The sequence below is a fragment of the Rattus norvegicus genome, chromosome 4 (assembly GCF_021556685.1).
Source record: "Rattus norvegicus strain SHRSP/BbbUtx chromosome 4, alternate assembly SHRSP_T2T, whole genome shotgun sequence".
In the NCBI taxonomy this organism is placed as follows: domain Eukaryota; kingdom Metazoa; phylum Chordata; class Mammalia; order Rodentia; family Muridae; genus Rattus; species Rattus norvegicus.
This window is the reverse complement of record NC_141537.1, coordinates 12,120,377-12,135,110: the sequence shown is the minus strand read 5'-3', so window position 1 is coordinate 12,135,110 and position 14,734 is coordinate 12,120,377. Positions and strand designations below refer to the sequence as shown.

The 14,734-nt window shown below is 45.9% G+C and overlaps 1 protein-coding gene and 1 long non-coding RNA gene across 3 annotated transcripts in view; one reads left to right on the top strand and one right to left on the bottom strand.

Annotated features, from left to right (window-relative positions):
* The window catches only part of LOC120102210 (uncharacterized), an 82,071-nt gene that overhangs the window by 3,672 nt on the left and 63,665 nt on the right, over positions 1 to 14,734 (top strand). The gene's annotated exons all lie outside the window — the stretch shown is intronic.
* Hycc1 (hyccin PI4KA lipid kinase complex subunit 1) overlaps positions 12,727 to 14,734 on the bottom strand; it is a 109,932-nt gene continuing 107,924 nt past the window's right edge. Inside the window, exon 11 of the mRNA XM_087658547.1 lies at positions 12,727 to 12,990. Coding sequence (XP_087514673.1) covers positions 12,869 to 12,990 — 122 coding nt within the window. The 3' untranslated portion in view covers positions 12,727 to 12,868. The remainder of the gene's footprint in view (positions 12,991 to 14,734) is intronic.

Here is a 14,734-nt window from a genome sequence, read left to right as displayed (position 1 = left end):
AACTCTCCAATTTAGAAGCGCTGTAGTCCTGGTGACTGGGGAGCTGAGTGGGAGGGAGAGGAGAGTCTTGCAGGCTGATAGGGGGAAAACATAAACTCCCACTGTGGTGCGGCTCTTAGTCACTATATCCCCCCAACTTAGACCTCAGCCGGACAGAGAGTAGGGGCCCCATCTGTTGTGTTTAAGAGTGACTTGGGGGAGAGGTAGCTAAGAAGACCATGTTCCAGCTTTGTCTTTGAGGAACGCACATACACCATTACAGGGAAGGGAAGAGGAGGAAGTGGAATTGCTCCACCCAGAAAAAACGCTGGCACGGTGTATGGAGATGTCAGTGCGGCACTGCAGCAACGTGGGTCTCCCCACACAGAATTAGGCAGGAGTTGGAAATGGCCAGTTTACAAAAGAAGAAATACAAACGCCAATAAACATTTTTAAAGGTGTTTAACATAATTAGTCAACAGGAAAATGCAAATTGAAACTGCTTTGAGAGTCTATGTCTCCTATCATTAAAGGCATATTGTATATATGTGTGTGCGTGTATATATATATATACATATGTGTATATATACATACATATATATGTGTATATACACACATGTGTAACAATGATAAAGAAAAAGAGGCTGTTGATTTAAGAGTGAGATGGGGGTATGGGGGGCTAGGTGGAAGGGATATAGAAGTGTCTGAAGGTAGGAAAAAGAAAGGGGGAAGTGATGTAATTATATTTTAATTAAAAATAAGTCTAGTTTAAAAAATGACAATGAAATACTGAGGAGAGCATGGGAAGATGGAAATTGCCTGCTAGTGAGAGTGTAAGTTAGTGCACTCCCTGTGGGGGTCCGTGAGGCGGTGTCTCAGAAAGCTAGAGAGTGCACGCAGGGGCACACACCCAATGCACTCCCCTTCTCCTACAGCACATCTGTGCTCACAGCATGGAGGAAATGAACCCAGCTTAGATGTCTGCCAACTGATGGGTCATAAAACGTGCTACACAACACAATGATGTTGTATTCAGCTGTAAAGAAAAATGAAATTCTGAGTTTCATAGGAAAATGGATGGAAAACTATAGCCCACTGTGCCATGGCGACATGCCTTGTTGTGAGGACAGACAACAATTTCTGAGTGGAATGTAGGCTTGTTCCACAGGAATATACAACCAACTCCATCAAAGGCCTGGGTCCAGAGGGCCTTACAGGAAAATTTACTATCGTTTTGCTAAATGGCCACGGTTAAACTTGGTTTTGAATATTTATGTTCTGACTATTATACTATTCTGATCTGTTCTCAGTCTCAGACAGAGAGGTTTTTTTTTTTTTCCTGCAATTTGTAATGGCTAATGAAGAGACTCACAGCTAGTCAAAATTCTGAGAATTAGTGCTCAGCCCTTAATGGAGCCTCTATATCAACCACCCAGAGCCGAGACAGAGCAGGATGTGTGTGTGAAGGCTGGGGGTGGGATGTGGGGTGGAAGCCTGTGAAACAATGTTGCCCTCAGGAGCTCACAGCAGGTGGGATTACTCAGGAAGGACCTGAAGGTGCTCAAGCCAGTCAACATTCTAGCACCGATGGGGGGAGGGCCTCTGATGGAGCTTTTGACAGTGGGAGAGGAGGGAGAGGAAGCCAGTTCTCTTTGGGGGTGTAGCCACTGTGGCCCCCATGTTCCACCACATGTTTCACCACAAACGTAAGGACAATGCCAAGTACACTCAGTGGGTTATAAAAAAAAAAGAGTAGAGAAGGACATGAAGGGAGGCAACATATCAGGGGAGAGAAGGGGAATAGATATGATCAAGACAAATTGATACATACATAATTTTTTAAGATGCCAATTTAGTACTCTAGACAAAAGTTAGAGTGCATGCAGGTAATGTGAGACTCGAAAAGAGTGTTATCATAGGGCTCTGATTTAATGTTTATTTTCCCAATTAAAAATAAAGTACATTGTTTATGCCAATATGTATATTATATACATATGTGTATACAATATGCATATAGTGTGTATATGTATACATAGGTAGTGATGCATTGCTAATAGTGTTTCAGCCAATGGTAGACTGAATATATGATGGTAAGTCCTTCCATAGCTTGCGCTGATCTCTACTTACTGCCTAATGGTATCTTAGCCATAGCTATAGTTTGTATGAGTTCTCATAGTAAAATGACCTAATACATTTATTACAATATGCCCCCATTATTAACTAAAGAGTGACTGTACACACATGGAGTCATTATATTATACATATATTTACATATTATTATGTATCTTATTGAATGGTTCCCAAGTTAATCAAATGTTCCCAGTTAAAAATATATGCACATATATGTGCCTTCAAAATAGCATTGACTAAAACTCTGGAGACCTGGGGGAGGGGTTCTTGAGAATAAAATGAGCTTTATTGTATAGATAATAGTCAGAAAAAGACCATGTGGTCCTGGGACAAGTTGCTTAGCTCCCAGCAGGAAGGCACAGTAGCAGTAATATGTTTGCTAGACCCAAGACCCACCAGTGTTTTCATGATGGAAACTTGAGGGAGGAAATATGAAGGGCTTGCACTGAGACTGCACTGGCTATAGGTAAGACAGCGCAAAGGGGCAGGGCAGTGAAGCCCTTTGCAGCTGCACAGTTGATTAGGACTAATAACCCAGCGTACTTATTTATTGCTGGCATGGCAGTGTGTGATGGTTGTGTCAATTTTCAGCCTGACATCTAGAATCACCTTGGCAGCTGGTCCTGTGGTATTCTTGTGGGAGATTCTTGAGCACATTAATTAATGGGTAAAGACCCATTCTTTTCTCCTTCATGAGAAGTCCATGCATGCATATAACATGCTTTGCTCAAGTCCACCCCTCACTCCCTCAACTCCAGCTCTTCCATTTCCCCTCCTCCTCCATCCTCTCCCAATCTCATATGTTCCCTTTTTTAATCCTTTAACCCATGGAGTCCACTTAGCACTGCCAGTGAGTGCACGTGCAGAGCGTCTGTTGGAGCTCTCCCAGGACAGTTCCCTGAAGAAAATGGGCTCTCCCTGTCTCAACAGCCACCAGTTGTCCATAGTGCCTCAGCTAGGGTGGGATTTCCTGACTGTCCCCCACATCTGTGAGGGTATTTTGTCTGCCTTGATCTCATGCAGGCCTGTCCTGTGCACACAGTCACATCTGTTGTCAGTTTATATGTACAGCTTCCAAGTTGTGTCAAGAAAATGCTGGGTTTTGTTAGTCATCCACTGCCTCTGGCTCTGGTTCTGGCTCTGCCTCTAGCTCTGCTTCTGGGTCTGGCTCTGGCTCTTAAAATTCTTTTGAGCCATCTTCCACGTTGATCCCTGAGCCTTACCTAGGAGGAGGGAGTACCATATGAATGTTCCATTTTGGGCTGATAGCTCCACAATCTCTCATTCTCTTACCTGCTACTGTCACTAGAAGGTTCTCTGATGAGGCCTGAGAGCTTCACTTATCTCTGGTTATAATGTTATGTCTTTAGCAGTCTGTTTAACACTATGTGTATTTAGAAGAATAATAGTGGGGTTTTTCCTCTACTATCTAGCCTCAGGTTGGCTCTGTCAATGGTGCCAGGCTTGAGCTCTGTCTTGTGGAGTGACCCTTAAACCTAACCAGGAAGTGTTTGGTTGCTCCCATAACATCCATGCCATTATTTGAACAGTTGGCATATCTTGTCAGACAGTTGTTATTGTAGCTCACAGGGTTCACGGCTGGGTAACACTGATGATTGCTTTTCTCCCATGTAGCATACATAGCACCTTCCAGCACTATAAAAGAGCTATCCAGTAGGGGTGAACCTTCCAGGCCAATACCAGATTGATACTTCCAGGCTCTATGACTTAAGTATGTGGTGTCTTCAGCAAAAGTGGGAAAGACCCATCATAATTGTGGGTAGGATCATTCCCTAAGCAGAGAATTCTGGATTGCATAAAAGGGAGAAAGCAAAGGGCACTTGCAGACATTCATCACCTTGTTTCCTCACTGTGAACTCGGAGAGACCGTCTGCTTCAAGCTCCTGCTACCCTGACTTTTACACCACGATGAACTCCATTTTGAGTATGAGACAAAGTAAACACTTCCTTCTTTAATCTGCTTTTGTTAGTATCTTATCACAGCAACAGGAAAATAAGCTAAGACATGGCCCCTGATGTTTGACTCTCCAGAAAAATCACAGTTCAGGACATTAATACACTCAGGATATAGAACGGTCCTGGTTGGTTCTCTGACAGCGGGGAGCTGATTAACCTCCTTTATCTGTCCTCGCATCCTTCCTCTGGTTGGAGACATCTTGGGATTTTTCTCTTATCGGTAGATTTGTTATAGAAACATACATAGAGGAAAATGTATGTGTTATGTGCATATGTACATAAGTATATGGAAGTATTCTTAAATTCTGATTCCTGTCATCTAACTCAAAATTTTAGACATGGATGCTTTGACTATGACCATAGAAATAATAAATAAATCCCCAAATATGAATAGAGATAGAACAAAGAGGAAGATAGAACTTAGTGTGAGATGACCAGCTTCCTGCAGAACAGGAAGACATAGGAATCATTTCCAAGCACACTACCTTATGCTTTCCTAAGCATAAGCACTAAGAAGCAAAACTGACATCCCATCTGAAGTCAAAAGAAAAAAGGAAGCTATTCATTGGCTCCAGGCGGGCCAGCCCCGCGTGCATTAAAGGGTGTTCACTGTCATCGTCTTACATGAAGTAAACCGGTGCTGCAGAAACTCCTGCTTGTGGCAGTAGACAGGCTTTACTACCTAGTTAACATCCTGCCCCATCATCCCAGCTGGTCCGCCTGGGGCAGCCTGCATAGCGGTCCTCTGAGAGGCTGCACCCAGCAGCTGACTGAGACAGATGCAGATACCCACAGACTAATATTGGACAGAGGTCAGGGACCCCTATGGAAGAGTTAGAGGAAGGATTGATGGCCCTCAAGGAGATGGCAACCCCATAGGAAAAACCGACAGCATCAACAACCTGGATCCCTGAGAGTTCCCAGAGACTGACTGAGCCACCAACCAAAGAGCATGCATGGGCTGGCCCGAGGCCCCCAGGCACATACGTAGCAGTGGGCTGCTATGTCTGGCCTCACTGGGAGACAGGAATGGCCTAATCCTGCAGAAACTTGATGCATAAGGGTTGGGGGATATATGGGAAGTACCTTCTCAGAGTGAAGGAGAGGGAGGATCTGCAAGGGGGGACCAGGAGGGGACCCGTATTTGGGGATGTAGATAAATAAATAAACAAATAAATAATTAAAAAATTCCTCCCCATGCACACTGATTGATAGAACGCTGCCCTTGACTTAGGAACCCAGGAGCAATGGAAACTTAAGTTAAAGGTGCCCAAGGACGCACAGCGGGACACAGATCAGACTGTGGGGTTCCCCAGAGCCCTGTCTTTCCCAGTCTGCGTCTGTCTCCCAGTGTATATGTGTGCTCCCCTTGCAGAGACCGACAGTTGGCCCTGCTCTAAGGAAGGCCCTCGTCTGGGCCCATGCTGGAATCAGAGTGCGTTCAGACCCAAGCTTCTCTACCCACAATGCACACAGCCACACTCAGCTTGGCTGGCTTCTTTAAGCCTTGGTTTTTCAACTCTAAAATGGATATGATAATGGTGCTTACCTCAGGAACGGTGCTGCAGAGCAGATGGGAAGATGGTGTCTGGTGGAGTTAATGCTTGAAAGAGCTTAGGGTATAATGTGTATTAGTAGGAGATATTCAGTCATCACCACCATCATCACCATCACCACCACCACCACCATCATCATCACCATTGTCATCAGCATCACCATCATCATCATTATCACCACCATCATCATTGTCATCATCACCACCACCATCATCCATCATTATCACTACTACCACCATTGTCATCACCATCATCATTATTATCACCACCATCATTATTGTTGTCACCATCACCATAACCACCACCATCATCATCACCATTGTCACCATCACCACCATCATCACCATTGTGTTCAAAGCATCAAAGGGCAGTCAGTGTGAAGGGGGTGTGGCAATGAGTCAGAAAGGTAAGGTTATGACTCAGTCTTTGTTCCTTCCTGTCTGTCAGGCCCCAAAGACGAGGGATTAATATAGACAACAGGATGAGCTCCACGGAGCAGGACCACGGTGACGGGAACAAAGCCACTCGTGAGGCATGGGACATACACAATATCGTCTTAACATCTGAGCTTAATACTTACGCCATATGTGTGCAGGGCCACCTTATGAATACTCGAATGACATAGATGAGGGAGAGTTCTTTGGCCACCATCCTGAACCTAGGTCCATCCTTCCATGCCCCGTCCAGAGAGGAATATGCACCACGTACATCGTAAGTAATTCAGCTTCCACACTGCTTTGGAATGTCACTCAGCAGCTCTGGAGAGGTTTCCAAGTGACTGCTTACAAACAGTTCTACCTCATGGAGTCTTTCCTGCGTGTCTCTTACCCCTCATCATGATGGCTGGCATGGCTCCTTGCTTCCCTCAGACTGCGAGCTACTGTTTGGTTTTACCAGCTCTAAATGGAAAGACCACAAGCTCCTCGTTAAGTGCTCTGAGCTTCAACTTCCTGATCTACTGATGAGAGGTCGTGCTTCTAGATTCCCGCACAGCTACGCTAATCCCTGTTTTGGGTTTTGAGACAGAGAAAAACCAATGTTTTCTAAAAATCGGAACCAAGAAAGTTGTGTCGGTGGGCAAGAGCTCATAGCCCCAGGGAGGCACTTTGCACTACAGGACGTGCCTCTCACAACATGGGGTTTGTTCAGAGTCTGTCTGACTTCATTCTCCTAACTCGTACAGAGTACTCAATAGGATGTGGGCCTCTTTTACATTCCAAGAGTCAGGGTACTTTGATATATTCCCAGATTAAGTAATGCAGTTGGGGGTTGGGAATTTAGCTCAGTGGTAGAGTGCTTGCCTAGCAAGGCCCTGGGTTTGGTCTCCAGCTCCGAAAAAAAGAAAAAAAAAAGTAATGCAGTTGGGGTGTTTGTTGAAGGGTTTTAGAGAACAGATCTGAGAAGTATGTGATAGAAGGAAGGGGTCTGAGTGCCCAAAAAGGGTGTGCTCGGTCTTTTGTCCAGCATTTAGTGAGCACCTACTATGTGTAGTGGTGGGGATATTAAAGAAAATGGTCGGAGAACCTCTAAAGTTGTAGTCATCAATGCTGCCTCCCTGTGGGGTATGTGCATTACAGAGACTCTCTCTTGCTGCCCTCCCATCACCAAAAGTATCTATGTGCTGTTGAAGAATTCTGATAAAGCCTTTGGAAGTTTGCTTCCTTAGTCATCAGAGGAGGAAAATAACTGTAACCTTTTCATTCTTGTTTTTAGTTTTTATCATTGCTTTTAGACCATACAAAGCACGATGACTGATAGCAAAAAGGGGGTTCTCTTCCACCAGTAACTGGGAGAGAGTGGAACCAGGTCTGTGATCATTTTTTAAATTTTTTTTTCTTTTTTTTCCGGAGCTGGGGACCGAACCCAGGGCCTTGCGCTTGCTAGGCAAACGCTCTACCACTGAGCTAAATCCCCAACCCAATCATTAATACCGTCAACCTGACCAGATCTGGAACTGGCTACAAGACAAACCCCTGTGAGGGGTGTCTAGAATCCTTTAAATCAAGTGGGAAGACCATGTGCTCAGTGGCCGGGGGTGGGGGGGCAGGGCGAGGGCGGGGAGCAGTAGCTGCCTCATTCTCCTGCTGCTGTGGCCCCAAACTCTTGCTGCTTTTGTCAGGAATTTTGTCTCACTAATGTGAGCAGTCATTACTGCAAACAATGAGCCTGAGTGTGGGGAAAGGTTGACTGTGAAGGCTGTGAGGAGGAAGGGTCACCGAAACTTCCTTCTTCCCTCTACCATCCCGTTAGCTTCGGGTCACCGCGACGGAGCGCCCGAGATCTGCAACGTACAACAGCAGCAGCTACAACATGCAGGATTTGTTTTAGCTCAAGCCTCAGAAGTCTCAGCCCACAGACACTTGGCCTGGTGACCTTTGACCTGTGATGAGGTAATACATCATGGTGGCTGAAAGCCAATCACCTCCTGACAACCGAGAAGCAAAAGAAAGACCAAAGGATCCAGGCGCAGTCAGACCCATCCAGGGCACATTCCCACCCAGACTTTCTCCAGAGAGTTACCACCATTTAAAGTCTGCGCTGCTTCCGCAGTCCCTAAAACTGCGAAGCCACCGATGATTTCAGACCTCCAACTTGCCAGTCGCCTTCCAAACACCCCACCTCTTAGCACTGCTGTACAGGGGACAGAGCCTTCAAGACCTGGGCAGAGGGTAAACCTTTGGATTTAAACCAGCACCACCTTTGAACTGCAGTAGGTAAGACATGGGGTACTCACAGACTCCTCTGTCTTCAGGCATACTTTGGTGCTAAGCCCTTGGGGATGCCAAGGTCAACCCCTTTGTCTCTAACTCACATTCTGCGTCTTGTATTCAATGCCAACTGCATTCAACCTCTTAAAGAAAGACCTGGTCGGTTCTTTACCTCATAGTCTCCAAGGGAGTAACATAATTTGTTCTAGAGAGTTCTTGGAGGAAACTGGTTTGGTAGTTCGTTTGTTTGTTTGCTTGTTTTTATTTTGTTTTGTTTTTCTTTGAGACATAGCCTCACTATGAAGCCTTAGCCACCATGGAACTTGCAGTGTTGACCAGGCTGACCTTGAACTCATTTTCACCTGGTTTTGTCTCCTGAAGGTTGAAATTAAAAACATGAATAGTTTTGTTTTTGAGACAGGGTCTGGTGGCATAGCCTATGCTACCTACAATTTTGCCATTTTGCTGTCTCTGTCTCCTGTCTCCCTAGTGAGTACAGGCATGTACCATACCTGGTAGAAATGAAGGTTTTAATGGCACGCAGGTGAGAGGATTGGGGTATTTTAAGTCACATGTTGTTGTTGTTGTTGTTGTTGTTTTCTGAGGCCCTTCAGATCTCCGCCAAGTGCCTTGCTGGCACCAGCAGTTCCATGACTTTGTCTAATTTTTCTTTTCAACCTTAAAACTTGAGAGGAAGAACCGTGGAATAAAGTCGCCATATGCCCATGATTCATAAAGACAGAGCAGACTACAGGCTGTGAGTTATTTTTAATGTGAACTGAGTTCACAGTGAGTTGAAGCTAGAATATTTGTATACTTTGGCAGAAGTACTCTAAGCCCCTAAATCTGTGTTGGGTTGAAATTCTTAAAACTGTTCTGTGTAGACTGCTAGTATACATATGTTCACTTTCTGATAAATCTTTATAATTATATTAATTCATGTTAGAGATAACAGTGGGCTGATTCAAATTTGCTCTGTTTAAATGGAAAGAGATGAGCTATTGAAATTAAATTTCTTTTTTTTTTTTTGGTTCTTTTTTTTTTTTTTCGGAGCTGGGGACCGAACCCAGGGCCTTGTGCTTCCTAGGCAAGCGCTCTACCACTGAGCTAAATCCCCAACCCTAAATTTCATTTTTTAAAAGTCTACTTTTGCATGTATGCATTTTAATGAAGTAATTCCTTTGGGAATATACTTTATTTTTCACTAATGTAATAGCTGGTATTGATGGACTTAGATGGAGATTAGGAAGAACTCCTTTGAGTGAGTCTGTGAGCTTTCTGAGAGGATTAACCAAGAGGGTATAGATGAGAACCATCCTATGGGTTAGGATACTCAGATAAAGCAAAAAGGGATGGGGAAGCCTATTTGTGTAGGCAGTCTCCGCCCACCCGACTCCGCCCACCAGACCCGGCCCAGCCCACTCTGCCCACTCGCCCCCTCTGCCCCCTCTTCTCTGCTTCCTGTCCACTGTAATAGCTGTTCTATTCCTCCACACCCTCTCAGCCAAGATGGACTGAGACCTCTGAAGCTGAGAGCCACAGTGGGAGAGAGTCTGACTTACAATGCACATTCACACAGAAGTACTGCTGCTGTGTGACTAGACCTCACTGTGGCTCAGAGGCCCTGAAATCAACTTGTGAGAGAAGTTTGGGAAAGTCCTGAGAAGCATGCTGGCCAAGCCATGGAGAACACCGTATACTCAATTTCATGGTTTATTATGATGGGAGTTAAGGAGACCAAAATGCAGTGTCTACGCTTGGTGAGGTTTCAGATAGAAATGAAAACTCAGTTAGGAATTGGATTGAGAGGCCAGTGGTATTACATTCTGGCGAAGAATTTGTCTACATTGTGCTGGTGTCTTGAGATGGTTGGAGTCTGCGTTGAAAGGTACTGGAGAGATGGCTCAGAGGTTAAGAGCACTGTCTGCTCTTCCAGAGGTCCTGAGTTCAAACCCCAGCAACCACATGGTGGCTCACAACCATCTATAATCAGGTCTGGTGCCCTCTTCTGGCCTACAGGTGCATTACATGCGGGCAGAAAGCTGTATGATGTATACATAATAAATAAATAAATGTTAAAAAAAAAAAGAAAGGTACTGGAATAATTAACCTGGCAAAGCAGCCCTGAAGGTGGCCCAGCATCCAGGCTATGGTTTGGAGTTTTGTTGATTGCATTCAGCCAAGTTCACGGTGAGAATAGTGCACAACATGAAAGGTGTGGAAACTACAGGCTTCCAAGGAAGGAGAGGCAGGGACAGTTGGGGCCAAAGCAAGTGTGGCTGCTGAGGATTCAGGACAGGAAAGAGGCCTTGAAGGCATCTGTGGGGTTAGCTGGACCCCACCATGACAGGTTTTACATTGTGAAAGGTTTCTGTTGTGGTTGGGTTGTTTAGTCTCTGTGGAGGGGACTGAGACAAGGGCTCACTATGTAGCCCAGGTTGGCCCAGAACTATGAAAGTTAGCCTTATTCATGACGATTTCCTGCATCAGCATGCCAGTGAGTGCTGAGAATAGAGGTGTGCCAACATGCCTGGCTCAAGGGGCTAAACATTTTGGCTCATTTGGAGGACTCCATGGAGGAGAGAGTGCTGGGGAACCCTGATTGCACTGGACCCCTTGGGAAAGTATATGCAATCCCTCCACCCTATTCTCCATTCAGGCCCTCAGAGGCCACTGCAGCACTACCTGAGGGGCCCAAGGATTGCTCAGGCTGATGACAGAACTGGGCATCTGAGTGCTGCTAGTTTTATAGCCACAGAGGCTTCTATTCAAAAAGAGCCCGTAGAGGTCAGGGAGTATGTGGCTGGGTCAGGATCCTTTCAGGTAGCCCTTGAGAAGTGACACAGTATTGACTTCAGAGTCCAGGAAAGTGGACTACTTCAGTGGACTACTTCATTAGGCAAGGACCAAATATAAAGCTCACATTATGGCGCCGTGCCATGTCTGACGAGAAGCTGGAGGGCACACCATCATGGCTTTGTTCCCAGGGTTCCATGAGAAGCAGAGGGTTTAACTTCTGTCCCACCCAGTTTCAGTCTCACTTTGGTCCCATCTCACCCTTCTCTACCCTACTGTCCATCCTTTTTAGAATGGGGGTGCTTACTTTGTGCCTGTGTATTAGAAATATGTACCCGACCCAAACATGGACGCACGCATGCACGCACGCACCCACGCACGCACCCACGCACGCACCCACGCACGCACCCACGCACGCACCCACGCACGCACCCACGCACGCACCCACGCACGCACCCACGCACGCACCCACGCATGCACGATGTCAAGGTTAAACAGTCTTGAGTCTCAGAGGATATTTGAACCTGGGCTTTTGAACAGGGTGGGGTTGTTCAAGGTGATGGGGACACATCTGAAGTCAGATGGACGTCAAGTTCCAGGAGAATTTGAGATGGACCTTGCACTTTGAGGTCAGGGGTGTAATGAAGTGGCTTGTTCATCAGGTTGACGCTGGACTGAAAAGGGCCTAGGAGATCAGCAAAGCGTGACTTTGGGTGCTTCTGTGAGTTTTGAAAAAGAATAAAATTGGTGTGAAAGACTCACCCTACGTGTGAGCAGGGTCCCTCTGAGGCAAGGGCCCAGGTAGGGTGAAGAGGGAAAAGCTTGCCGGCTTCGGTGTTCTGGTCACTTAGGCGTGGGTTGCCAGGCTCTGCCATACTGTCCCCAACATGATGGTCAGAGACCTCTGAAGCCATGAACCTAGCATTTCTCCAGGAAGTTGTCTCTGACAGGTATTCTGTTACAACAGCAACAAGTTTACACAGCGACTAAGACTGTTCTTAGCAACAGCAGAAAGAGCTAAGGCAGAAATCACATGAGGATGCGACTTTCTTTCTTCCTAGTTTTCATCCCAGCAGGATCAGGCTTTGTTAAGATTTAAGTCTGTTTCAGGTGCTTACATATAAATGCTATCCCACAAAAAGACTTCCAGATGCATAAAAAGGTACAGAACTGTGAGTGTTATGCACACAGTCCTGGGGAGGACCAATGTGTGCTGAAAACTTGGGTGCTCCTTTGGGTCTCAGGCCTGGGATTCCAGGCTGCTGTGTGCTAGAAGTTTTCCTTACAGGTTTGTGATGAGGCTCTTACAACTTCTCTACATGGCTTCCAGCCTTTCCCAATTTTGTCCTTAAATCAACCTTATTTGCCCCTGGGATGGAGGTAAACAACCTTGGAAGATTTTAGAATCGTTGTTTTCAGATAGAAACTCCTCCTACTTCAGGTGGTGAAAAGCACTAGTCACCACCTTCCTAACTATCATGGCTTAATCCCCCTCCCCTCTCACCGACTGGGCTGGTTTTCTAGCCAACAACATAAGAGACCTGATGTGGGTCACAGATGTCAGTAAACGTCAATAAAAATGTCAAGACAGCCATTTTTATTACTGTTTCTTTCTCTTGTGCACACCATGAAACCCAGCTAGATGAGCCCGAGGTTTAATGCAAAACGAAAAGATTCCAAGTGCTTCAAAATTGGCCTTTCCAGAGCTGTCATCTTGCTTTTCTATATTTTAGAAACAGACTTCTGGACACTATGATCATATTTAAACCGGCTCTGCAAATTCCAGCAGGAGATTGTGTCCGTATCCAGGCTGGGCCGGCTCTGCCGACTGCTCTTGTTTCCTCCTAGCCAAAAAGAGAAGCCATTTTCATAATTGCAACTTTGAAAACTGTGTAAGCATTCAGCATACAGCTAACCCCATTCCCTGAGATGGTGGTGCAGAGGAGACAGGGATAAAGCACACAGCAGCGGAGTTCGAGTGAGACTCTAATGAGACTCTAGAGCGATGGGCAGAGCATACAGACTGCAACTGGGGCTGTTCCGGATCCTTCGGTCATTTGTCAGCTAACCTGGGACTGCGTTTTTTGAAAACGCTTCCAACAGAGCTTTCTGAAGTCAGCAGGACACACCCAGCGGCATGGAGCCCTTTCCTGTGGCATCCGACAGCAAGGGCTGCAGCTGGACTTAGCTACTTTGTGGGTCCTTCTTTTCCTCACCCTTTATCCACACCCTCTGCTTTCACCCCATATCGCTAGGTAGGAGAGAAAGGAGAGAGAGAGAGAGAGAGAGAGAGAGAGAGAGAGAGAGAGAGATCTATGAGTCTCGTTTCTTCTTGTTTCTTCTTTGCTTGTCTTTGCTACTTTCTGGATTCTTTTTCCCACCCTTAACTTCACCCCCCTCCCAAACCTTTTCACCTTGAATCACTAGATAGGAGAAAAGGATAGAGAGGGGAAAGGGGAAGGGAGGGGTGAGGGGGGAAGGGGAGGGGAGGGGGAAGGGGGAGGGGGGAGATATTGAGATTCTTGAATCTAATTTCTTCTTGTTTCTTCTTTGCTTGTCTTTGCTACTTTCTGGATTCTTTTTCCCACCCTTAACTTCACCCCCCTCCCAAACATTTTCACCTTGAATCACTAGATAGGAGAAAAGGATAGAGAGGGGAAAGGGGAGGGGAGGGGAGGGGGGAGGAGAAGGGAAGGGGAGGGGGAGGGGGGAGATATTGAAATTCTCGAATCTAATTTCTTTCTTCTTGTTTCTTCTTTGAGCACAACTGCTAACAGACCATAACCAGTATCCCTGAACAACCAACAACCACCTACCCTGCCTCCTACCCTGCCTCCCAGGGCTCTGGCATGCTACACCCTCTGAATAGTCCCCAGAATTCCAAATGTCACACAATCGCAGAACGGACTGCAGCTGGAAAAACCACGCCTCTGCTAGAGCACGAGGTAAATCACAGTCAGCTGCTGTGGACAGTCCAAAGCAGCCCATACACCCACACCGGGGATAAAAACAAAACATTCTTAGAATATGAATATATATATATATATATATATATTTTTTTTTTAAAGGAACCCATGATTCTAGAGTTCTCAAAACTTGTCACCACAAAGGGCTTCACCACAGATCTTTTTGGCATCTAGAAAGCCCAGGACGAAAAGTGGACTTTGGATCCAGTTTCCTTACAGCTTCCCACCTTGTCCAGGGGTCTGTGCCTTAGACATGTTTTGTACAATTCTTTTTGGTTGTTGCACAATTTTTAAAATAATAGGAACCAATAGAGGGGAGGGGAGGGGAGGGGAGGGGAGGGGAGGGGAGGGGAGGGGAGGGGAAGAGAGGCGTTCTACTGGGCACTTCCGGACACAGGAAAAGACCTTACCTCGTTCTTATTTTGTATTCGCATACTCCGCCATCTCTGGCTGGGCGTTCAGAATATAAATCTACCCCTTGTTATCTCTGAACTCTGGTCTCACTTCTCTAAACCACATGTATTCAGCAGATACTTATGAAGCTTGTATCTGCCAAGGAGTTTGCTAAAGGATGGATACTTGAATACTTCATGCACCGAATTCTCATCAGAGAGAAACAATA